The sequence below is a fragment of the Trichomonas vaginalis genome, chromosome V, assembly GCF_026262505.1.
Source record: "Trichomonas vaginalis G3 chromosome V, whole genome shotgun sequence".
In the NCBI taxonomy this organism is placed as follows: Eukaryota; Parabasalia; order Trichomonadida; family Trichomonadidae; genus Trichomonas; species Trichomonas vaginalis.
In genome coordinates, this window is record NC_067207.1 from 5,291,456 (window position 1) to 5,313,511 (window position 22,056).

Sequence of the window (22,056 nt, forward strand, 5' to 3'; positions counted from 1 at the left end):
ATGCAGAGAATATTAGAGAAGAAACACTTCAGAAACAAACAGAAAGAGATAGAATACATTTCGAAGAAATTGCAATCTTACGATTGGAAGACTTACCCTCACAGATGTCTTCTTATCTTAGATGATTTCGCCTCTCATCCTTTGTTAAAGAATAGAGAACAAGACATGTGTCGAATTCTTAAGAAGCTCAGACACTTTAACATTTCAGTTGTCATTTGTGTACAGACAGCCAAGAGTTTAAGTAAGGATGTAAAGAGAATACTTACTGATATTATACTTTTCCCCGGATTGTCCGAAGACGATTTCATGGAACTTATGAAAGAGTCCATGGCAGGTAAGTTTGACAGACATGAACTATGGGAGAAGTACAAAGTCATACAAGACCCTCATACTTCTTTCAGAATTCATATCTGCGCAAACAAAGTTCAAATTGTAAAAAGTCAAGCGTAAAAATGTAAGTGTTTGAGTCTTAGTCTGTTGTGGTGCTGGGGCTGTCGGTTCTTCTGGCTTTGGAAGACATTCAGGAAGAGTTCTTCCAGTCATCCGTTTGTGTCCTGTCGGATGGAAGGACTTTTCCTGTCGGAAGGAAAAACTTTTCCTGTCGGAAGGAAAAACTTTTTCTGAAGGTCGGCCAAAAAGTTCTCAATTTTCGAAAATTTGAATGGTTTACGGACGGACAACTGGAAAATTTTTTCCTGTAGGAAGGAAAATTTTTTCCTGTAGGAAGGAAAAGTTTTTCCTGTTGGAAGGAAAAGTTTTTCCTGTAGGAAGGAAAAGTTTTTCCTGTTGGAAGGAAGGACTCGGAATGCCAGAAGGATTTGACAAGACAATTTACCTTATAGAGCTACCTGAGCCATCTTTGGTGTCAAGCTTGAAAAATAAACGCTTTACATGTATTTTTCAGCAACTTCGTCAAATAATTTTATAGCTTTATCTATCTCATCTACTTCAAACGTTTCTTTACCTTTTATGGGAGCACCATACATTTTCTCAAACTTTTCAAGTAGTTCTGTTTCTGCAGCTCTCATATTATTCACAAACACAACCTTGACTCTATTGACTATACTGTCATATCTTTGAGTTATATTATATGTTCTTCCTATCTTATATCTCTTTGTATTGAAGTCCTTCGGTTTCTGAACGATGTAAAGTAAGCCTTCACTACAACGTTCCGTATCGAATGAACCATATGTTATGAAATTATATCCAACAACTGGGTCAATCCATAACAAAACTATTGGTATAAGACTTTTGTCAATGAGATATGCTGTAGTTCCATAGAATCTTACCGATATCATAAGCTCAGGATTTCTTGTCAAAATTTTCTGAGTTGAAGCAATTCCAACCCAATGGTATGTTTTATTTCCAGATGGAGATATAATGTCTGACAAAGAATATTTGTTGTATTTCTTTGAGTATCTTACGTTTAAATCACCTATTCTAACCACTTTGGTGTCATTGTCTATCTTTTTAACTGTTTCAAACTCAGTGTTTAACATTTCCTGTCTTTACATACAAAATAAAAAAAAATATTTTAAAAAAACTAACGTTAATTTTATTTTTTCTATCTTGTATAAAAGATATGATTTCATAGAGTTTTTTTTACGATTTTCATGTGTTTTAGGCGACTACGGTTTTTTCCGTACTCGCAATTTTTCACGATTTTCATAGAGTTTTTTCACGATTTTCATAGAGTTTTGGCGACTGGGGTTTTTCCCCTACTCGCTGTTCTTCACGATTTCAGGGATTTTTTACGAAGTGCAAATCTTCACTTCGTCACTCATAACACAAAAATAGTGTATTTTAAACGAAGTGCAAAAGTTCACTTCGTAAAAAATAACAGTTATATAATGAAATTTGGTCATTTTTTTCATGTCAGAAGACTCGAAGGTGCAACACTTCCAAAATACCGACGAACTCAGAAGAGCAGCATGGCAGTATGTTCTTGACAACTTCTTTGAGTTCTCCAGGTACACCTTGGAAAATGCTGAAGAACTCCGACACAGAGAATTTGGAGAAATTGCGCTCCAATACTACCTTGACAAACAAAGGGTAAAATAAGACTAAAAACTTAACGTTTAAAAAGTGACATTTTTAATGAGCTCCGAGTCACCGAGAAAACTTGGTCAGATGTTAGCAGCTTACTTCCCTGAGGAGGATGGAAGCGTTACATACGTAAGGTTCAAAAACAACGAACCTGGAATTGCGTACCAAATTCGCGATTACATGACCATGGAAGAGTACGAAAGGTTCCTACAAGAGAAACCAGCTCTAAACAACTCAGAAAAGAAAGAATAAAAAGTTTAACTCGTAATTGTTTATTTTTTTACTTGTATGGGCAAGCTGCAAGAATGAAGTCGACTATCTCAGTCTTTGTCTTGACGAGCTGGACGGCTCTTGCGAGTACGTCTGTTTTGCGGTCTCCAGCTGGTGTCTGACCTTCGTAATTGCGCATGTTCTTGAGAGCTCCAACTGTAAATGGCTGTAAGATGAAGAGTCTCTCAGACTGCTTGAGGTAGTCGTCTCTGTCTTTGACCGAATCTGTGGTACGAGTCGAATCGGTCGATTTGAGGGAAGAGACTGAAAGCCTGTCTTCTTCCATTGGAGCTGTAGCATACTCTTTGCGTAAGCGGTTCAGACCTTCTTCGAAGTCTTGGTCTCTCTTCGATTGGGATTGAGATTGGAATTGCTGGGGTGGAGCTTGCTGGAACATCCAAGGGTTGGGGAAGTAAGGCATAAGCTGAGGAGGAGGGTAGTTCGGGAAGCCTTGTGGTGGAAATTGGTAGTAACCTTGAGGTGGAAATTGGTAGTAATTTGGTGGAAGTACTTGCTGGAACTGAGGTTGCTGAGGAGACTGTTGTGGTTCTGCAGCTTTCGGTTTTTCTGGCTTGGGAATGGGCTCGGTTGGTGGGACGTCGGACATTCGTTTGTGGCTTAACCGTCGGAAGGAAAATATTTTCTGAAGTTCGACCAAAAAGTTCTCAATTTTCGAAAATTTGAATGGTTTACGGACGGACAACTGGAAAATATTTTCCTGTCGGATGGAAGGACTCGGAATGCCAGAAGGACTTGACGAGGCAATTTACCTAATTGAAATTAACGACTGCGTAAAAGACTACTTGCGCAAGGTCATGAAGCCCAAGGTCAAGTTCATCTCTATTTCTGGAAGGTCTACACTTCAGCTCGAGACTTCGACTGGAATTCCAATTCAAATACCAGACGGGACAGCCTACGATGACATAAAGGACGCCAAAAGAGAAGTTCTTGTTAAGTTCCTAAACAAACGTCCTTGGATAAAAATACCAAACAAGGAGAACCCCCTACCCCATATGAAATTGGCAGTTCAGTCTCTCCTTCACTTCTCGGGTCAGCCGTTCTACATAACCTGTGAAGGCGACATTCAGCCAGTTCTTTAAACATCTCATTTTAACTTCACTTTTTTTATGTTTTTACGCATGTGAAGAAGAAGCCTTCTGGTAAGTTTCTTATAGCCATATACATGGCACGCTTTGAGTAAAAACATTTTTTTCATTTTTGAATGAAGCAAGTTAAATTCGTCCCACACCAAACTCAATGGACCGATGAAGAGTTTCAAGCTATGGTTGAAGATGTTGAGAACGACATAGACGGCGAACTTGAAGGAGCTCAAATCACAATTGCAACCAAAATTGCAGAAGTCAAGGAACAGATAGCTCCACTTAAAGCTACCAAAGCTACTCTTGACCTCATGGATAGTTACCGTTTAGATGTCAAGAGTGGAATAAGACAATTAAAATTAAAACTTCTAAACTACGAAGCTATACTCCAAAAGTTAGCAGAAATGAGAAGACTTTACCAGAGCTACTTACATGTAAGGGACTTACCTTCAAGCAGTCCGACCAAAGATGAATTTGTTGACATTGTCCCAATTTTGTCCGAAAGTCAGCTCAGATGTTTCGAACTGCTCCCAACATATCCAGAATATGAACGTTTGCCTGAACTCTTCCGCAATCTCAAAAAACGTTTTTTGGTTCTCATGTTCGAAACTTTTATCGGAAGAGACAACAAACGTTCAGAAGAAGAACAAGATATTATTTTAAACTTGTTGTATGACTTAACCGTCATAACAAGCTTTTTGAAGTAAAACCGTCATTCTCAAACCACTTCATTTTTTCGATGTCCGAACAAGCACCGAAGCCAAACTCGATGGCAGATGTCCTTTCAAGGTTGCCAGACAAGCGCCCAGTTCAACTTCAAATTGTCCAATTGAACGCTCATCTGACAAACACCATTAAGACTATCCAAAGTAGTCTTATGACAGAGATGACCAATCTCAAAGGTGAGTTCCTCATGAACCAAGCTTCCAATGAGAAATGCCTGAACGATTTCGCGGAAACCTTGCGCAATTACGAGAGAGAGAACCGAGACCTTGCCAGACTCATCTACCGTTTCTTCGAAGAGATAGACGCCATCTGGAAGGTACTCGGAAAGGACAGAACATGCAACACCGTACTTCGTGAGTACCAAATTGAAGAAGGAGTTTTCGAGGAAGAAGAGGAAGAAGAAGAGAAACACGAAGAAAAGGAAGTTTGGGCAACCCTTGTTGCCGATGACGCTTATGAAATTTCCCAACCCTACCCATACAAAATCCGCAACAGGGAGACCGGCAAGGTTCTTACCCCAGTTCTCAACAACTTGGGACACTTGAGCCTTACCCTTCGGAATTACGGTACAATTTCCATGGGAAGGCTTGTCGGTATGCAATGGGTTCCAAATCCAAACAAGAAGACGAAGGTCAGACACATTGACGGTGACAAGCTCAACAACCGTAAGGAGAACCTCGAGTGGTTCTAAGAGTAAAAAAATTTTATTTTAGGGGGAAACCCCGAGTAAATTTAAGTTTTTAGTTGCGTAAGTAGCTTAAATTAATGATAAATTGGACAAGTAGTTCCCGACCTTTGAATTGGACTCTTTCGTCATCCCAGTTGCGTAGGAGGTCGTCCCAGAGGAGTTGGTAGAATTGCCATTCCAAGGACGATTTGTCCTCCCAGGCATTGAGGATGTACTGCTCGTAGAGTCTCATGACCTCTGCCTTGCACCAGACACCCTCTCCCTTGGAACGTAAGGCTTCTTCGAAGTGGTCGAATGCGATTGGCTGCGGAACCATCTGAAATGACACTTTTTGTCCGTTTGGTCAATGTTTGTGTCTCGTGCCATAGTCGACGAAAATACAGACAAACAGGTTATATATGAGTTTGAGACCAAGAATGGTGTAACTCGACCTGTCCGATTCAAAGACTCCGAGGGCGACCATGAAATTAAACGGAAATTAGCTAGGAAGGAATATAAAATGGACTGGTCGCACCACCTCCACCTCCACTACCTTTACCTACTTCCTCAAGTAAATAAGCCTTTCACGTTCCCAAGAATTCCCACATTTAAATTCAAATTCGAATAAAAATTTTTTATTTCATGCAATGTTTTATTTCTGTCCCGTCTTCAAGTATGGCCCAGTACTTGCGTTTGGAGAGAACATGAACTTCGGAAAATACCTTATCTAGCTTAAAACAGCCCATCTTCTCACCGACTAAACCCATTTCAATGAGTTTGTTATATCCTTCTTCGTTCGTCATGAGTGCGTCAATGTTCTCATAGTAAACCTTCACTTTGGATTTGACTTCGGAGAAGAATTTGTTGTAGTTGTCAAGGACTGCCTTTGCGAACTGAGGATAAGACCAATGTTCGACAATAGGTTTTAATGTGGTTACTAAGCCATTTTGACCTTCGGTGAACTCGTACTTCAAAACAAAAGGAGAAAACCTTTCAACAAAGTTGTCGACCTTCTCATAGTGTTTACTCTTCATCGCTTGAGGTTTCTTAATGGAATATCCCCATGTCGAATTCATAAGTAATTTGAGTGTCATTGCAAGTTTGGGGTTTGAAGCTTTCCTAATATCATAGAGTTGTTGTATGACTTTTCCAACTGTATAGTTCCTTCCCGGGAACTCACCATCTTCGTTTGGAATTCCAGTCGGAATATATTGGACAAACCTCATGTACGCAGCGTTAAGGTCGACATAGTATATCTTTTCATATGAGTCGAACTGGTCGCAACCTATGGGTCCGGTTTGTGGAAATTCAAGTGAGTCTCTTATCTTCTGAGAAACTTCTCCTGTTATCTCATAAACATCGTCGAAGCAACCTGTTTCATATAAAACCTTCTGACCTAACTCAGATGCTCTCCAATACAATTTTACGTCAATCGGATGTCTCAATGGAAGTTTGTTTATAGCATCTTGAAGTTCTTGCAACCTCATTGGAAGTTCTTCTGGTTCAGGTTGGTATCCGAACAATCCAACTCCTTTTGGAACACTGTACTTCTCTTGTACTATAACTTTGTCTGGAACAACTTTTGGTCTTGCTAACAACGAAAAGTTTGTTTCGTCTTTTGGTACAAAAGTTTCTGTCAGCTTGTCATCTGGAATTGGTTCCAACAAACCTTTCTCGAAAAGAATGTTAACAGCTCTGACAATGTTGCACTTGCCTTTTCCGAACAATGGGTTTGTAAGACTTTCGTTCAACATGAAGTGGTTGTGGACAATTACAATCTTCAACCATGGTAAGTCTTTGTCAACAACATAGTCGTCATGTGAAGAACCTTTCTCAGTCGGAATGTTAACTCGGATATTGACATTTGCCAACGGTGCAACTTTTGACAATTGACCTCTGAGCATGTACCTTGTCTTCACACATGACTCAAGATACTTCATCTTCTCATCTGTAACAAGACCAGAGTTCCTGAGACATGTAAGAATACAAGGTTCATTGACAATTGTTTCAATTGAATTGTAAATTCCATACCTTGTCAAGTCAATGTCAGACTTATTTCTGAACGGAAAGTATCCAGCATGTTGTCTGACTGCTTGAGGGTTAGGTTGGTACCATTCGAACTTTACACTTGCAATTCCTTCAATTGCATTCAAGATGTCTGAGTCGGAGTCAAACATTTGTTCTCTCTTTGAAGTTTTGAAAGCGTCAAGAAGTTGTGCGGCTGTTGCGACATTGCCATGTGCATAGTATATATGACCGTCCAAATCTGTTATGGTTAGTCTGAGATTGTATCCTTTCTTATTTCCGTCTTGTATGGCAGCAAGTACTCCCATGAAGCCTTCTTTGTTCTTTCCTTCATCAAAGTTTACTGTAAAGGTTCGACCTGAACCAATCTTAGTTCTAACTTCACGGTACTTTTCATATGCATATCTTGTTCTTTCCATGGGAGCATGTGCGTCTTCACCCTTCCCTTTTTTCCTTCTCAAAGGATGCAATTGTTCGTCATGTTTCCAATAGAATCTGGCAAAGCCGTCGTGTCCCTCAACTTGAGGTTCAGAAACATTGAAAGGCATGTTCATAAGACGTTCTTCCTCTAACCTCTCGAGTCTGTTTGGATAATTGGCGCGCGCTGTTTCCAAGTCCATCTCATAGCGAAGACCAGACAATTTGTCATAGACTTTTATGGGTCTTCCCTTCCTATATTTAAACTTTTTCGAAACTTTCCAACCATATCTTTCTAACTCTGCTTTTATTCTAGCAGACCTTCTATCCATTCTATATAGAGGCATTTTTATATAAAAATAAAAATATACTGTTTTAAAATGGTATGCCATTTCATATTTCTCATCTAATTTCTCATGAACTTTCATCGTCTAATTTCTCATGAACTTTCATCGAGAGAGATAAGAAGACAAAGAGTTTTGAAGTATAATGCCTATAAATAGAGTATATTAAATTCTAAGTTTAAAGACCAATGAGAAAAATGCAGAGAGATATTTAGAGGAAGAAAACACTTCAGGAAAACAAACGACAAAGAGATAGAATACATTTCGAGTAGAAAATTCGATGCTTACGGATTGGAAAACATACCCGTCATAGATGCTCTTCTCTTACTAGATGACCTTTGCTTCGCATCCGTTTGTTAACAGGAACAGAGAACCAAGACATGTGTCGAATTCTTAAAGCTCAGACACTTTAACATCTCAGTTGTCATTTGTGTACAGACAGCAAAAGAGTTTAAGTAAAGATGTTAAAAGAATACTGACTGACATAACTTTTCCCTGAATTGTCCGAAGACGATTTCATGGAAACTTATGAAAGAGTCCATGGCAGGTAAGTTTGACAGACCATGAACTATGGAGAAGTATAAAGTCATACAAGACCCTCATACTTCTTTCAGAATTCATATCTACGCAAACAAAGTTCAAATTGTAAAAAGTCAATAAAAAATAAATGGTTCATTTACTCTGCTTGTTTGAAGTTGTCAAAATACTCTGTTATTTTTTCTTTCAGTAGCGGTAAGTCTTCTTTGAAGTAATATTGTACAACCTTTCATATCATAGTGTTTTGAGGTAACGTATCTTGAACTATTTGTTTCACATCTTCATTTGGGGTCATTGAATCGGTAAGTTTTCGCGATAGAACCAATTTCTGTCAGATTTGTAAATCTTAGCAAGGTCGTAAAAAGCTTTTGTTGTTCTTTACTAAATGCAACATAACCATATCTTTAATCTTCTTCATTTCCATCTCTTCAGTATAAATCATATACTTATAGTTCTTTTTCCTTCCCTTGTTGGTACCGAACGTGTATTCTTTTCTGAATTGCTTTGTCTTTTGCTTCAAGCTTGTTTTCCATCTCTTCACGTTCTTGGTCTATGAATTTCATCTAACTATCAATGAAAATATAAACAAAGCGTAACGAAGGTGAAAGCCCACATTGCAAACAGCATTTACAAGAAGTCTATGAACATAATATCCTCTAAAACCAGGAGCCAAATTCTTGCGATTTCGTACGGAATCTCTACCCTCGGTTTTCCGAGTAGCAAACATATGAGGAAATCTTCTAAAAGTTCTTTTTCTGTTGGTTTTCAAACCAATGATATGCTTCTTGTAGAACGAAGAGCGTTTCAAAATACTTTGCCATTTGTACATATCGTCTTTGACTGAACGAATGAGAACGGAGTTTGTTTGTTAAACTGTATGTACTCATATTCTTCATTATCAGCTTCATGGACTATAACTGTTGTTGTGTTCTCTGTTGTTAGACATATCTGTCTTTACATACAAAATAAAAAAAATAAATAAAAATAAAACTAACTTTATTTTTTTAAGTTTTGGTCATCTTTCACGTATGACAAATATACTATATTTTACTTAAAAATATGCAAGCGGTCATAGCTCAGTGGTAATGGGCTACCTCGTTAAAGGCGTCGAAGACCTCGGTTCAAATCCCGATTCGCGCAGGTTTTTTCCTTTTATGCAGTGAAATTTCATGTACATAGGTTACTTTGTGTTAGACCCTAGTGAAGAAAAATAGAACATATAAGTTTACATTTGTAAAGTTGGACGATAAAAATCTCTGCTCCTAGCAGTACTGCTACTGTCAGTAAAAGTAACTGCTACTGTCAGTAAAAAGTACTGCTACTGTCAGAAAAAGTACTGCTACTGTCAGTAAAAGTACCTGCTACTGTCAGTAAAAAGTCTGCTAATGTCAGTAAAAAAAAATTTGAGAGGGTTTTCGACGATAAAGTACTGCTACTGTCAGTAAAAGTACTGCTACTGTCAGTAAAAGTACTGCTACTGTCAGTAAAAGTACTGCTACTGTCAGAAAAAGTACTGCTTACTGTCAGTAAAAGTACTGCTACTGTCATAAAATACTGCTACGTCAGAAAAAAGTACTGCTACTGTCAGTAGCAGTACTGCTAGGAGCAGAGATTTTTATCGTTGTGGTCCGACGGTTAAGCCACAGACGAATGTCGACGTCCCACCAACCGAGTCCAATCTCAAACCAGAGGAACCTAAAAGCACCAGCCCCTGCACCTCAGTCCAGCAATTCCAATCTCAATCCAAATTACTACCAATTCCAATACAAAATCGAAGAAGGTCTGAAACCGCTTACGCAAAGAGTATGCTACAGCTCCAATGAGAGAAAGTTGTTGCTAAATTCAGTAAAAATAATGTTTTAGGGTAAGATGGGTAGATATAACCTGATATCTACCCTCTTTTCTACCCTCTTGAATTTTCATGATTTCATCGTAAATGTTTTGTCAAGACTTCTTCGTATATGTTTTGTCATGATTTCATCGTATATGTTTTGTCACCTCTTGAATTTTCAAGACTTCTTCGTATATGTTTTGTCAAAACTTCTTCTTCGTAATGAGCGTAAATGACCAAAAAATAATGTTTAGGGTAGATGGGTAGATATAACCTGATATCTACCCTCTTTTCTACCCTCTTGAATTTTCATGATTTCATCGTAAATGTTTTGTCAAGACTTCTTCGTACATGTTTTGTCAAGACTTCTTCGTATATGTTTTGTCAAGACTTCTTCGTATATGTTTTGTCAAAACTTCTTCTTCGTAATGAGCGTAAATGACCAAAAAATATATTTTAGGGTAGATGGGTAGATATAACCTGTTTTCTAACCTCTTTTCTACCCTCTTGAATTTTCATGAATTTTCATGATTTCTTCGTAAATGTTTTGTCACCTCTTGAATTTTCATGATTTCTTCGTATATGTTTTGTCAAGACTTCTTCTATATGTTTTGTCCAAAACTTCTTCTTCGTAATGAGCGTAAATGACACAAAAAATATATTTTAGGTAGAAGGTATATCTACCCCCTTTTCTACCCTTTTTCTACCCAGTTTTTTTATAAGCGTTTACATGGTAAACATTGTGAATTCGTGAAAATTCTAAACAATTTCGTAGCTTCTATTTCTTCTGTCAGTACATCGAATGTTTTAACAATGCCGAAAGTTTCTTTATACTTCTTCTTGACGTCAGATAGAAGGAAATCTTCTGCTGTTGGATAGTTTTGTTCAGAAATGTCAACATGTCCATATTTATCTTCTGCTGGTTTCTCTACTTCTTTCTTTAAGTCAGCATAGTCGTTTCTCATACGTTCTATCTCTTTGACGAGTAGTTATATTTCCTCATTGCTGCTTTACATTTAGAACATTGTGGTTCATTTTGCGTTATATTTCTGAAACCTTACCTGCTAGTATGACTAAGGCGTCAATTGCTCTCTTTAACTCAAAAGTTGCGGTTTTATCTGTTCATTCCATATTCTTACCTCTTCTATCTTATCTCTTATCTGCCATACACATTTTGCAACTAACGAAACAAAGTTATCGTAGTCTAATTCTTCAGATTTGTATATGTCAGAGATGTTCTTATATACCATATCGCAATCTTTGTCCATGACTTTGTGGTTGCAATGAAATCCAAGAAACTCATAGTTAACACTTTCGTATGAACTTCTTTATTTCTACTGAGTCAGTCAGTCTGACTTCTATTTCATCGAATTCTGGAATAGTGAGTTTTTGTTGTTTGTATTTCAGGTAGTTTAGGCAAATGGTCTATAATATATCTTGCATTTCATAAAGATACTGTTCATTTGTTTCATCTTTTGCACTACAGTCTAAATCTCCTTGGAGAAGTTCCTGCTTTATCTTCTGGATTTCTGTTTCGAAAGTATATGAAGAAGGAATGAAGCTTTTCATCTCTACTAACATTGAAGTTGGGTTCATACTAACGAGTTTGGTGCTGTTGTTGCTAACATGTTCTTACAATAAAAATAAAAAAAATTTTTTAAAAAAAAACTAACTTTTATTTTTATGTTTTTTATGAAAGTGTCAAAATTCAAGAGTTTTGTGTGTTTTCTACGATGGTAGAAAAAGAGGGTAGAAAACGGGGAATATACCCTTCTACCCTAAAAATATTTTTTATTGAATTCAGCAACAAAATTCAAGAGTTTTGTGTGTTTTCTACGAGGGTAGAAAAGAGGGTAGAAACGGGGTAGAGTATACCCTTCTACCCTAAAATATATTTTTGTCGAAAAAAAAATGGTTCATTTACTCACAATATTTTTGTAACAAAACGACCCCAAACTTTTAACTTCTTTTCTGCAGCTTCTAATGTTATCTTAGCGAGTTCATATTCTCTAAATTCTCTCTTTAAATCTTCTTGTTCCCATTGGTCTAGTTCGTATGGAGAATCTCTATAACCAGAACATATCTCACACGTTCATGTTCTATTTGTTTTTCATGCATTTTTCTAACTTCTTCTTCAAACAAAGGTTTTGCATTCTCTACTGTATCTTCAAGTTTCTTCTTCATCTAACTTCTCATGAACTTTCTTGTCTATGGAGTCCATAATTTTTCCAACTGCTATACAATATTTTGGAGAAGCCCACATTGCAATATAGTTTACGAGTCTTGGGTCTACATACGTTCCTCTAACCTGTTTGATTTCATCGGGAATTCCTGCATGAACTGTGTATAAAAAGCAACCCGCGGAATTCCGCGGGTTGGTATATTCTTCACAAAATGCCTTAAAATACTCTTCCCAGGACTTATTTTCCAACAACCTTCTAAAGTCTTTCCCAAACTGCTGACATATCTTTGTTGCATTTATATAACCATCCTTGTCTCTACGTAAGACTTCAATACCGTTGTAAGTGCCTTTTGTGAATGTTTCGCCATTAGATTTGTTCGTGAACGTTTTTGCTTCGACTGACATTTCTGTTCTTACAATAAAAATAAAAAATATTTTTTGGTGGGACGTCGGACATTCGTTTGTGGCTTAACCGTCGGACCACAACGATAAAAATCTCGACAAAACATATACGATGAAGTCTCAACAAAACATTTACGATGAAGTCTTAACAAAAAATATACGATGAAATCTATTTCCTGTGTTGTTGTCAAAATGTCATGTTGTCACACTTTTTCAAAAAGATGTTAGTTGACCGAGTGACCTGGTCGCCTAAAATATATTTTTTTCTATCTTAAGGAAATTCATGAAAATTCACCTGTTGAATTTTGTATAAAAAGCAACCCGCTGTTTTCCGCGGGTTGGTATATTCTTCACAAAATGCTTGTTTTGAGGTCGAGCCACTTTTGGCTCCACCTCTTTTTTCAACCAAAAACTCATTTTTGTCGAATTCAGCACAAAATTCATGAAAATTCAAGAGGGTAGAAAAGAGGGTAGAAAACGGGGTAGATATACCCTTCTACCCTAAAATATATTTTTCAATACTTTTTCAGCACTTTTCCGTAGTTGTATATGAAAGACAATTCGAGATAAAAGTCATAGTACAATGGAATTATATGCTGCACACCGTTTGTAGTGAACCAAACTTGAAAGTCAGAGAAACTGTTACTAGGTGGTTCGTAGAATTTAGAAGCAAAGTCATAAAAGTCCTTACCAATACACAGAAAACTGTTGTTGCTTGAACTGAAACTTGCATGACACATGACATTTTGAGGGTCAAACACGTTTCTATAAACTGTCAAATCTGCTGGTGGACGTATAAATTTAAACGGACCGTCAGGTGGCAATGGTTCGTTCTGGTTTAGTAACCGAAGAAATTGTGCCCAAGAACGTTTGTCTACTTCCCAAAATAAAAACTGTGTACTTCTTGGAGGGTTAATTTCAATCCTTTGAAATGAAACGGTGGAATTCATCTTGTTGTATTCTAGTTTCAGATAGTATGTTCCATTTAGTAAAGACTCATATTTTTCTTGCAATTCCCAGTAGTATTTGTTCATTTGAGTTTGAAAGTCATTTAGAGTTTTCTCAAGACTTTCGTCTGAACGAATTGTAAAGATTCTCATTTCGTCAAATTTGTCTATTAGACCATCAGAACCTTCATATTGCCCATGAAAATATACTGCGAACATAAAAGCGTTAGTTCTATTTGAAAACAAAACTCTTCTAAATCCTATTGCCTTTGCATCTGAAGGACTTTGAAGCCAACGAATTGGATAATCAAACCTGTAAGCTCCGGATGAAATTTCTTCATCTGAAATATTTCTACCGGCATTTGTGAAGATATAGTCTAACGGTTTTGTATCTGCTACTTTTGTTCTTTGTTTTTCAACCTGAAACATTTAATATATGTAAAAATATACTATTTTAAAAACGTTTTTATTTCATGCAATGTTTTATTTCTGTGCCGTCTTCAAGTATGCCCCAGTACTTACGCTTGGAGAGGACATGAACTTCGGAAAATACCTTATCTAGCTTAAAACAGCCCATCTTCTCACCGACCATTCCCATTTCAATGAGTTTGTTATAGCCTTCTTCGTTCGTCATGAGTGCGTCGATGTTCTCATAGTATACCTTGACTTTGGATTTAACATCGGAGAAAAATTTGTTGTACTCGTCAAGGACTGCTTTTGCGAACTGAGGGTAAGACCAATGTTCGACAATAGGTTTTAATGTGGTTACTAAGCCACTTTGACCTTGAGTGAATTCGTACTTCAAAACAAAAGGAGAAAACCTTTCAACAAAGTTGTCGACCTTCTCATAATGTTTACTCTTCATCTCTTGAGGTTTCTTTATGGAATATCCCATGTCGAATTCATAAGCAATTTGAGTGTCATTGCAAGTTTGGGGTTTGAAGCTTTCCTAATATCATACAGTTGTTGTATGACTTTTCCAACTGTATAGTTCCTTCCTGGGAACTCACCATCTTCGTTTGGAATTCCAGTTGGATATATTGGACGAACCTCATGTACGCAGCGTTAAGGTCAACATAGTATATTTTTTCATATGAGTCGAACTTGTCGCATCCAATCGGTCCAGTTTTTGGAAATTCAAGCGAGTCTCTTTATCTTCTGAGAAACTTCTCCTGTTATCTCATAAACATCGTCGAAGCAACCTGTTTCATATAAAACCTTCTGACCTAACTCTGATGCTCTCCAATACAATTTGACGTCGATTGGATGTCTCAATGGAGTTTGTTTATAGCATCTTGAAGTTCTTGCAACCTCATTGGAAGTTCTTCTGGTTCAGGTTGGTATCCGAACAATCCAACTCCTTTTGGAGCTGTGTACTTCTTTTGTGCTAGAACTTGTCTTGAACAACTTTTGGTCTTACCAACAATGAAAATTGTTTCGTCTTTTGGTACAAAAGTTTCTGTCAGCTTGTCATCTGGAATTGGTTCCAACAAACCTTTCTCGAAAAGAATGTTTACAGCTCTGACAATGTTGCACTTGCCTTTTCCGAACAATGGGTTTGTAAGACTTTCGTTCAACATGAAGTGGTTGTGGACAATTACAATCTTCAACCATGGTAAGTCTTTGTCAACAACATAGTCGTCATGTGAAGAACCTTTCTCAGTCGGAATGTTGACTCGGATATTCACATTTGCCAACGGTGCAATTTTTGACAATTGACCTCTGAGCATGTACCTTGTTTTCACACATGACTCAAGATACTTCATTTTCTCATCTGTAACAAGACCAGAGTTCCTGAGACATGTAAGAATACAAGGTTCATTGACAATTGTTTCAATTGAATTGTAAATTCCATACCTTGTCAAGTCAATGTCAGACTTATTTATGAACGGGAAGTATCCAGCATGTTGTCTGACTGCTTGAGGGTTCGGTTGGTACCATTCAAATTTTACACTTGCAATTCCTTCAATTGCATTCAAAATGTCTGAGTCGGAGTCAACCATTTGTTCTCTCTTTGTAGTCTTGAAAGCGTCAAGAAGCATTGCAGCTGTTGTGACATTGCCATGTGCATAGTAAATGTGACCATCCAAATCTGTTATGGTCAATCTGAGATTGTATCCTTTCTTATTTCCATCTTGTATGGCAGCAAGTACACCCATGAAGCCTTCTTTGTTCTTTCCTTCGTCAAAGTTTACTGTAAAGGTTCGACCAGATGTAATTTGACTTCTAACTTCACGGTACTTTTCATATGCATATCTTGTTCTTTCCATGGGAGCATGTTTGTCTTCACCTTTTCCTTTTTTCCTTCTCAAAGGATGCAATTGTTCGTCATGTTTCCAGTAGAATCTGGCAAAGCCGTCGTGTCCTTCAACTTGAGGCTCACTAACATCGAAAGGCATGTCCATAAGACGTTCTTCTTCTAACCTCTCTAATCTGTTTGGATAATTTGCGCGTGCTGTTTCTAAGTCCATTTCATAGCGAAGACCAGACAATTTGTCATAGACTTTTATGGGTCTTCCCTTCCTATATTTAAACTTCTTTGAAACTCTCCAACCATATCTTTCTAACTCTGCTTTTATTCTAGCAGACCTTCTATCCATTCTATACGGGGCATTTTTATAAAAAATAAAAAAATGTTTTTTCTTTACTTTAAATAACCGCCTGCTGCCAAAAGTCTTTGACGCCAACCCATACCAGCTAATGAAGGTTGACTTGGTTTAGTTTGGAAACTAAACTTTGGTTTTGGTTTATCTTCAGTTTTTGGTTTCTCTTCTTCTATCGGTTTTTCGTCACTTTTCGGTTCCTCTGACTTTACCTCACCTGCAGGAACAGTTGTGTCGTCAACATCTTCATAAATATCATATGCCATTTGTTTTTGTTTTCCTTTCAACTTTTTGTGTTTGTTGTAAAGTTTAGAATATTTCGACTCTAAGTCAATGAGATGTTCTATAATGAACTGTTGGTCAGTGAAGTAAACTTTTCCATCTGTTGTCTCGAAAGCTCCTTCAGACTTCAATATTTTATTTGTGAGAGTCTGTTTCTTTTTTGAGATACTAGCCGTTCCATTTCTATGAAAAGTGACTTTGTAGTTAGGGTTTGTATTTCCAGACCTGGCACTTTCTATTATTGAATTTTTCTCTTCATCTGTAAGTTCTTTGACAGGTTTTGACAATGGTTCTGAACTTTTTGTTTGTGGTGTCAAATCTACCGTTTCAACTTCTTCGGTCATTTCATCTCAGTAAAAAATTTTAGTTTGGTTTGTTTTCAACTGGTTGTTTAGGTTTTTTAAGTCGGTCTAAAACTTCTGAGGTATAGGAAGAACTTGACAAACACGTGGTTGTGTAACTGCTGGAAGCCGACAAATCCATCTTGAGCCCATTTGTCTCAATGCTGTATTGTTCATTTCATCTCAGTAAAAAATTTACATTCCCACGTTTGAGGCGGTTGAGGTTGGTTGTTGTTTACCCATGTTGTGCATGGTTATATCCTCTGTTAAAGAATCTTTCACCTTGGTCCATGTAGTGTCCTGCTTGGTTATAGTAGTCATTTGCTTTGTTATAGTAGTTTCCTGCTTGTCTTCCTACATTGTCCATCCATCCTTGAACTTTTCTCTTGTTTCAGGATTTGGAATAAGATTTGCTGCATCTCGTGCTACCTCCCAACCTTTCTGTACGGTTTGTATAATAGGTTGTGCTTTCTCTTTCAGTATACCTAAGTACTCAAAATCTTCCTTCCAATTCCAAATGCACCTCTGGCTAGTGTTCCCACTGCGGGTAAAAATCTAGATGCGACTCCTGCTAATGCGCCAAATAAACCCATTTCTTATAGGATAAAAATGACGAATCCAAACAAGGACCCCTATGTTTCTAAAGCGACAAAAAAAGCACTCATGGTAAAAATCTTTAGTTCAACACCAAATGCTTGGTTTATGGATATCTTGGAAAACATTCCGAGTATAGAGAAGATGGACCACCATACTGGCTAATATTTGTTGGTCAAAACACAAGATACTGTGAAGCCATACCATTATGGTCCAAAAATATTTTAGATGTGAAAACTGCTTTGACAATATTCGTTGACAAATACCATCCAACAAAACTGACATCTGACTGTGAAAGTTCTTTCAAATCAGACGATATTAAAAACTATCTGCGTTCAAAAAATGTAAACCAATATTTCATTGTCGACCAAAACCATTCTGCTCTTGGTGTCATTGACAGTTGTATAAAAATCTTAAGAGACTTAAACCAACCACAAGGTGGTGAGGTAGATGAAATGTCATATGACGACAAGTATAGACATTTCTCCATGGCAAAGATGAGACAAGTTTTAAATATTTACAATAGCCGTAAACAAAAAGGTTTGGGAAACCACTCCCCGAAGAAATGAAAAACAACCCCGACTTAGAGAAAAGACTATATATTTAATAGTTTAGTCAAAAGAGACAAACAAGAAAGAATGCCAGGCTTCAAACTTAAGAAAGGTGACAAAGTAAAAATAGAAATACCTAAACGCGACCCATATGAAAATACTATTGACTATGACAACAATGGGAACTCGACAGGTACTCACATTCGTGTTCGTAAAAATAGAAGAAAGTATACAAGAGAATATTATGAAGTTTTAGGCAAACATGGCAAAATGTACACACTGCAAGCAGAAGATAAAACTACTATTGTCAGACCTCGTTTCAAACTTGTCAAAGTTCAAGGTGGTATACTTTCAAAGACAGTTCCTAACAAATATAAGACAACTCCTGACGAATATGCTAAAGAAGTTGAAAATGACGACTAAGCATTTCTATACCATGCGTAAACTGTCATGTAAGGTGGCATGTAGTCTTTACTTTGTCCCGTTGTTGCGTATATCCTGTAACGCGATGTGTATGGTTTCTTCTCCCTGAGTGTCACTCCAGTAACAATTTATAGCAAACTTAACCTCGTCTTTAACATCATATCCTTTACCTTTTGTCATTCCTGACCAATCCCAATATCTATGCTTATGCCAACCTGCTTGAGATGTACTTAAATCTATGTAGTGACTGTGTGCAGGTAAATTTCACCTGAAATCGTTTTACTTCCACCTGTTTCCTTTGAAGAGTTTGCACAATACAAAAACCTGTCGACTATTTGAGTCCAAGTTCCAAAACCAAGTACTACTTCTGGTCTGGTAGAGTTCATTGACGTATAATAGAGCCTATAGGATATAATGTTTGAAGTATTTCTGTCTTTAATGTTTGAAGCTCTGTTTTGTCTGCTTTTTTATATAACTTTTCTTCAAGTTCATTTACGTCAGAGATGCTATGTCTATGATATTTTTGTGGGTATGTTCCTTCTGTCCATGTGAAAATATACTCTTTTGTTGCATCTACATATCCTTTTATCCATGTCGAGTCTGCTTTTGTATTCCTTAACTCTGTAACACCTTTCTCAAGCTCTTTCAACTGTTGTCCATCTTCCATTAAACCTCTGGTATGACTTGAAACCGTTTGTGCCAACATATCTACAGTTTCTTTGTCGGCTTTAAGGTCTAAACACCCTGAAACCCATCCTGTATCAGCTTTCGTTTTTAAAATCTTCGATGTCCGTTCATTATACCATTCAACCCTTTCTTTAATTTCATTGTCTTTTTCATCCACATATTCCTTATCTGCCTTCTTCACTAACGCACTAGCCACACATTCTAACTCATCGTTAACATATTTTTATCTGCTTTCTTTTCAACATCCTCTTTTGTTGCATATGTTGCATCTGCTCTGTCATGTTCTTCTTGAACTTTTTCAATGACATATTCTTTGTCAGCTTTGTTGTCAACATCTGCTTTCAAAAGAGTTCATCTATAGGCTTCTGTTTAAAGTTCCTTTTGTTGGATTTATACAGACAGTATGGTTCCTATTGCTTGAAATAGAAACTCATCTGTCATTGGGTTTATTGTCAGTTTTAAGTTTCCTTCTTTCAATGACTCAGATATCTTAGAATAGTTTGAAAAGTTTGTTGTGTTCTTATTTAGAGCTTGCATAATGAGTTGTCGGTTGTGTTGTATTTCTCTCATAGACGCTGTTTCATTTGACATTTTTATTCTAGATAAAATATGCTTCCAATAGAAAAAAGAAAATTCAAGAGTTGCTACAACTAAACATTAGATGAACTTTTTACTAATGTCGGTCAAAAGTTTGAGACAGAGACCGTAAAGCATGAAGGCTATCGTTTTGACTACCCATTAAGATGGCTAAGAGACCCATCTGTCACAAAAGCTATTGGCTTTCGTAGAATGAAGTTTGTGTCTGTAGAAGATAAAAGTTTTCCATTTATTGTAAGGTTTCATATAGATTATATATCTGAAGGGAAACGAAAAATGTGGGAAGAAATTGAGCTAATACAAGTTGACCTTTCATCTTCTCTACAGACTGCGTTAAAAAATATAGAAGATAAAATAAATTCATGTTATGCAAAATATGCTGATGAATATGCAAATACCGAGAGCACACTTTATGTGAGAATTGTATATGACAAACAAAATTCACAAGTGTCATTTCAAATCTACGAAGACAATCCAAAGAAAGACGAACAAATATATACAGAATTCACTGCAATGTCATGGTATTATTTGCAAAGAATGTTAAATCAGAAAGTCGAACTTCCTTTAGCAAATATTTACAGTCGAATTGCAAGAGATGAACCATATTTATTTAAAGATGTTTTCGACTCAGATGCTATTATCGTTCATGCTTCATTTTCTGGTGCACAAAAACTCTTTTTTATGCTTGGCAAATGACTTTTACGAAAAACCTACAAAGCTTATATGAACCACCAAGTGGAAGTATTTCAGACTTTCAAGTATGGTTTACTACAGATGGAAGAAAGAGAATAATTCCATTATACCACGCGTTTTACTTAGAACTTAGTTTCATATACAACTACTATCGAACGGTAAAAATATAATTTTAATACGGTTGAGGTGTTGGATTTGGTTGCCAACTTGACTGTGGTGCAGGTTCAGGCTGTTGTATAACAGGAGCTTGTTCTTCTGGTTCAGGGTCTTTAGGTATAATACCAACAAACTGACCTACTCTTTTACCAATATTTTTGACACCGTTCCAAATTCCTCTTCCTACGGTTTTTATTCCATTCCATATACCTCTTCCAACATTTCGAAAGAAGTTTCCTATCTTACTGAAGAAACCCATTTTACTATATGTAAAAATCTAATGTCCGCTAGTCTCTTACGTTTCCTGTTGAGTTCCATAGCATCTCTTTAACTGGAGCTCATACATTCTGTTTCTCCTCTGGTAGAAAACATATTCTGGGTCAACTCCTGTGTTCGCGTCATCTGCATAAAGTTGTTTATATCCCACTTCAGGGTTTGTATAAAACTCTTTCCATCTCATATTTGCATACCATGGTGGCAAACCTAACGCAGCGTCATTTGACATGGCAGTTTGCATTTGTACATCTGTTGGCACTTGACCATAGTTTGCCATTGCAGTTTGTATTCTAACTTCATTTGGAATATTCTCTGGGTTTGGTTGTCCAGGTTGCTGTGCATTCGCTAAGTTCTGTGCGTCCATTTAATATTAGATAAAAATATCTCTTACGAGTACATATACTGAACATTTGCAGGCATTGGTTCATCTTCATATTCTCTGTACCTTTCTGCCACGTCAAAGAAATAAATGACACAATGGAAAAAACCTAAAACAAGTAGTCCTATTTCAAACCACATTTACTTACTAATAAAATTTCTTTATTGTGACACTTTCTCCAGTTTATAGGACCTCTCTCATATTCTATCTTATCGTATCTAAACTCATAGTCATGTATGTCCTCTAACCATCTCATGACACTTTCCAAACCACTTTTATCGGATGTAAAGTAAAAGCATGGATGGTTATGTAAAACGTCTAAAGTTTCTAAAGAGTCTCTCAAAGTCCAGTCTACTTGGTATTGAAAATCCCATGTGTTATAGAACGGCGGGTCCACTATAAAGAAAACATTTTCCTTGTCTTTATATTTTTCATACAAATCTGTCCAATGACATCTCACAAACTCTATACCCTCAATATATTTTTCTATGTCCTCTTTGAAAACATTTGTATAGTTAAGATATAAAACTTTTGACATAAGTGTTTCAATGTCATGAACTCTTATAGCACCACTATATAATAGTCTAGCAGATATACTATCCCAGTCTATATATTCTGCTTTTTTCAAAACCTCTCTCACAATATTTTTCTTATCTAATGGTATACGTTCCATCTTACCTATCTGAATCTTTTCTTTTAACTCTTTCAATATATTGTTTGTGTCTGGAATATGTTTGAGACGGTCCATATAGTTGTCGAAGTCATTGCATATAATCTTTGAGTCTGGAAATATTATATGGCACAAATGGGATATATAGAAACTTCCACCGAACAAATCTACAAATGTTAGACCATTCGGTAGTTTCTTAAGTTCTCTCAATATAATATCTTTACATCTACTCTTATTTCCAAAGAAGGGTAACGGTGGTTTTGTAAAATTCATTTTATATATATAATAAAAATGTTTTTACCTGAAAAGT

The 22,056-nt window shown here is 36.8% G+C and overlaps 12 protein-coding genes and 5 pseudogenes across 17 annotated transcripts, besides 1 other annotated feature; 6 read left to right on the top strand and 11 right to left on the bottom strand.

Moving 5' to 3' along the window:
* Nucleotides 1-22,056: part of a mobile genetic element that runs on past both edges of the window.
* Nucleotides 888-1,499, bottom strand: TVAGG3_0282160 (organellar and viral DNA polymerase type B; the record flags this gene model as incomplete). Its single annotated transcript, XM_001326815.1, has 1 exon — nt 888-1,499. One exon carries the CDS (start codon nt 1,497-1,499, stop codon nt 888-890), a length of 612 nt encoding a protein of 203 aa, XP_001326850.1.
* Nucleotides 2,098-2,298, top strand: TVAGG3_0282170 (uncharacterized protein; the record flags this gene model as incomplete). The annotated part of the gene is made up of 1 exon (XM_051228885.1): nt 2,098-2,298. The coding sequence occupies one exon, from the start codon at nt 2,098-2,100 to the stop codon at nt 2,296-2,298; it is 201 nt and encodes a 66-aa protein (XP_051098615.1).
* TVAGG3_0282180 (uncharacterized protein) lies at nt 2,327-2,923 on the bottom strand (the record flags this gene model as incomplete). The annotated part of the gene is made up of 1 exon (XM_051228886.1): nt 2,327-2,923. The coding sequence occupies one exon, from the start codon at nt 2,921-2,923 to the stop codon at nt 2,327-2,329; it is 597 nt and encodes a 198-aa protein (XP_051098616.1).
* On the top strand, nt 3,042-3,416 carry TVAGG3_0282190 (uncharacterized protein; the record flags this gene model as incomplete). Its single annotated transcript, XM_051228887.1, has 1 exon — nt 3,042-3,416. One exon carries the CDS (start codon nt 3,042-3,044, stop codon nt 3,414-3,416), a length of 375 nt encoding a protein of 124 aa, XP_051098617.1.
* On the top strand, nt 3,539-4,123 carry TVAGG3_0282200 (uncharacterized protein; the record flags this gene model as incomplete). The annotated part of the gene is made up of 1 exon (XM_051228888.1): nt 3,539-4,123. The coding sequence occupies one exon, from the start codon at nt 3,539-3,541 to the stop codon at nt 4,121-4,123; it is 585 nt and encodes a 194-aa protein (XP_051098618.1).
* On the top strand, nt 4,156-4,833 carry TVAGG3_0282210 (MazG nucleotide pyrophosphohydrolase domain-containing protein; the record flags this gene model as incomplete). The annotated part of the gene is made up of 1 exon (XM_051228889.1): nt 4,156-4,833. The coding sequence occupies one exon, from the start codon at nt 4,156-4,158 to the stop codon at nt 4,831-4,833; it is 678 nt and encodes a 225-aa protein (XP_051098619.1).
* TVAGG3_0282220 (uncharacterized protein) lies at nt 4,883-5,146 on the bottom strand (the record flags this gene model as incomplete). The annotated part of the gene is made up of 1 exon (XM_051228890.1): nt 4,883-5,146. One exon carries the CDS (start codon nt 5,144-5,146, stop codon nt 4,883-4,885), a length of 264 nt encoding a protein of 87 aa, XP_051098620.1.
* On the top strand, nt 5,177-5,437 carry TVAGG3_0282230 (uncharacterized protein; the record flags this gene model as incomplete). Its single annotated transcript, XM_001283293.2, has 1 exon — nt 5,177-5,437. The coding sequence occupies one exon, from the start codon at nt 5,177-5,179 to the stop codon at nt 5,435-5,437; it is 261 nt and encodes an 86-aa protein (XP_001283294.2).
* On the bottom strand, nt 5,445-7,583 carry TVAGG3_0282240 (DNA/RNA polymerases family; the record flags this gene model as incomplete). The annotated part of the gene is made up of 1 exon (XM_051228891.1): nt 5,445-7,583. One exon carries the CDS (start codon nt 7,581-7,583, stop codon nt 5,445-5,447), a length of 2,139 nt encoding a protein of 712 aa, XP_051098621.1.
* On the top strand, nt 9,783-10,009 carry TVAGG3_0282250 (annotated as a pseudogene). The gene has a single exon. A coding segment is annotated over exon 1 (227 nt).
* Nucleotides 10,792-11,591, bottom strand: TVAGG3_0282260 (annotated as a pseudogene). The gene has a single exon. A coding segment is annotated over exon 1 (800 nt).
* TVAGG3_0282270 lies at nt 11,884-12,550 on the bottom strand (annotated as a pseudogene). The gene has a single exon. A coding segment is annotated over exon 1 (667 nt).
* Nucleotides 13,063-13,923, bottom strand: TVAGG3_0282280 (uncharacterized protein; the record flags this gene model as incomplete). Its single annotated transcript, XM_051228892.1, has 1 exon — nt 13,063-13,923. The coding sequence occupies one exon, from the start codon at nt 13,921-13,923 to the stop codon at nt 13,063-13,065; it is 861 nt and encodes a 286-aa protein (XP_051098622.1).
* TVAGG3_0282290 lies at nt 13,961-16,094 on the bottom strand (annotated as a pseudogene). Its single transcript has one exon. A coding segment is annotated over exon 1 (2,134 nt).
* TVAGG3_0282300 (phage tail repeat-like family) lies at nt 16,139-16,723 on the bottom strand (the record flags this gene model as incomplete). Its single annotated transcript, XM_051228893.1, has 1 exon — nt 16,139-16,723. The coding sequence occupies one exon, from the start codon at nt 16,721-16,723 to the stop codon at nt 16,139-16,141; it is 585 nt and encodes a 194-aa protein (XP_051098623.1).
* TVAGG3_0282310 lies at nt 16,743-16,897 on the bottom strand (annotated as a pseudogene). The gene has a single exon. A coding segment is annotated over exon 1 (155 nt).
* TVAGG3_0282320 (uncharacterized protein) lies at nt 20,754-21,061 on the bottom strand (the record flags this gene model as incomplete). The annotated part of the gene is made up of 1 exon (XM_051228894.1): nt 20,754-21,061. A coding segment is annotated over one exon (308 nt), but the record flags the coding sequence as incomplete, so codon positions are not given.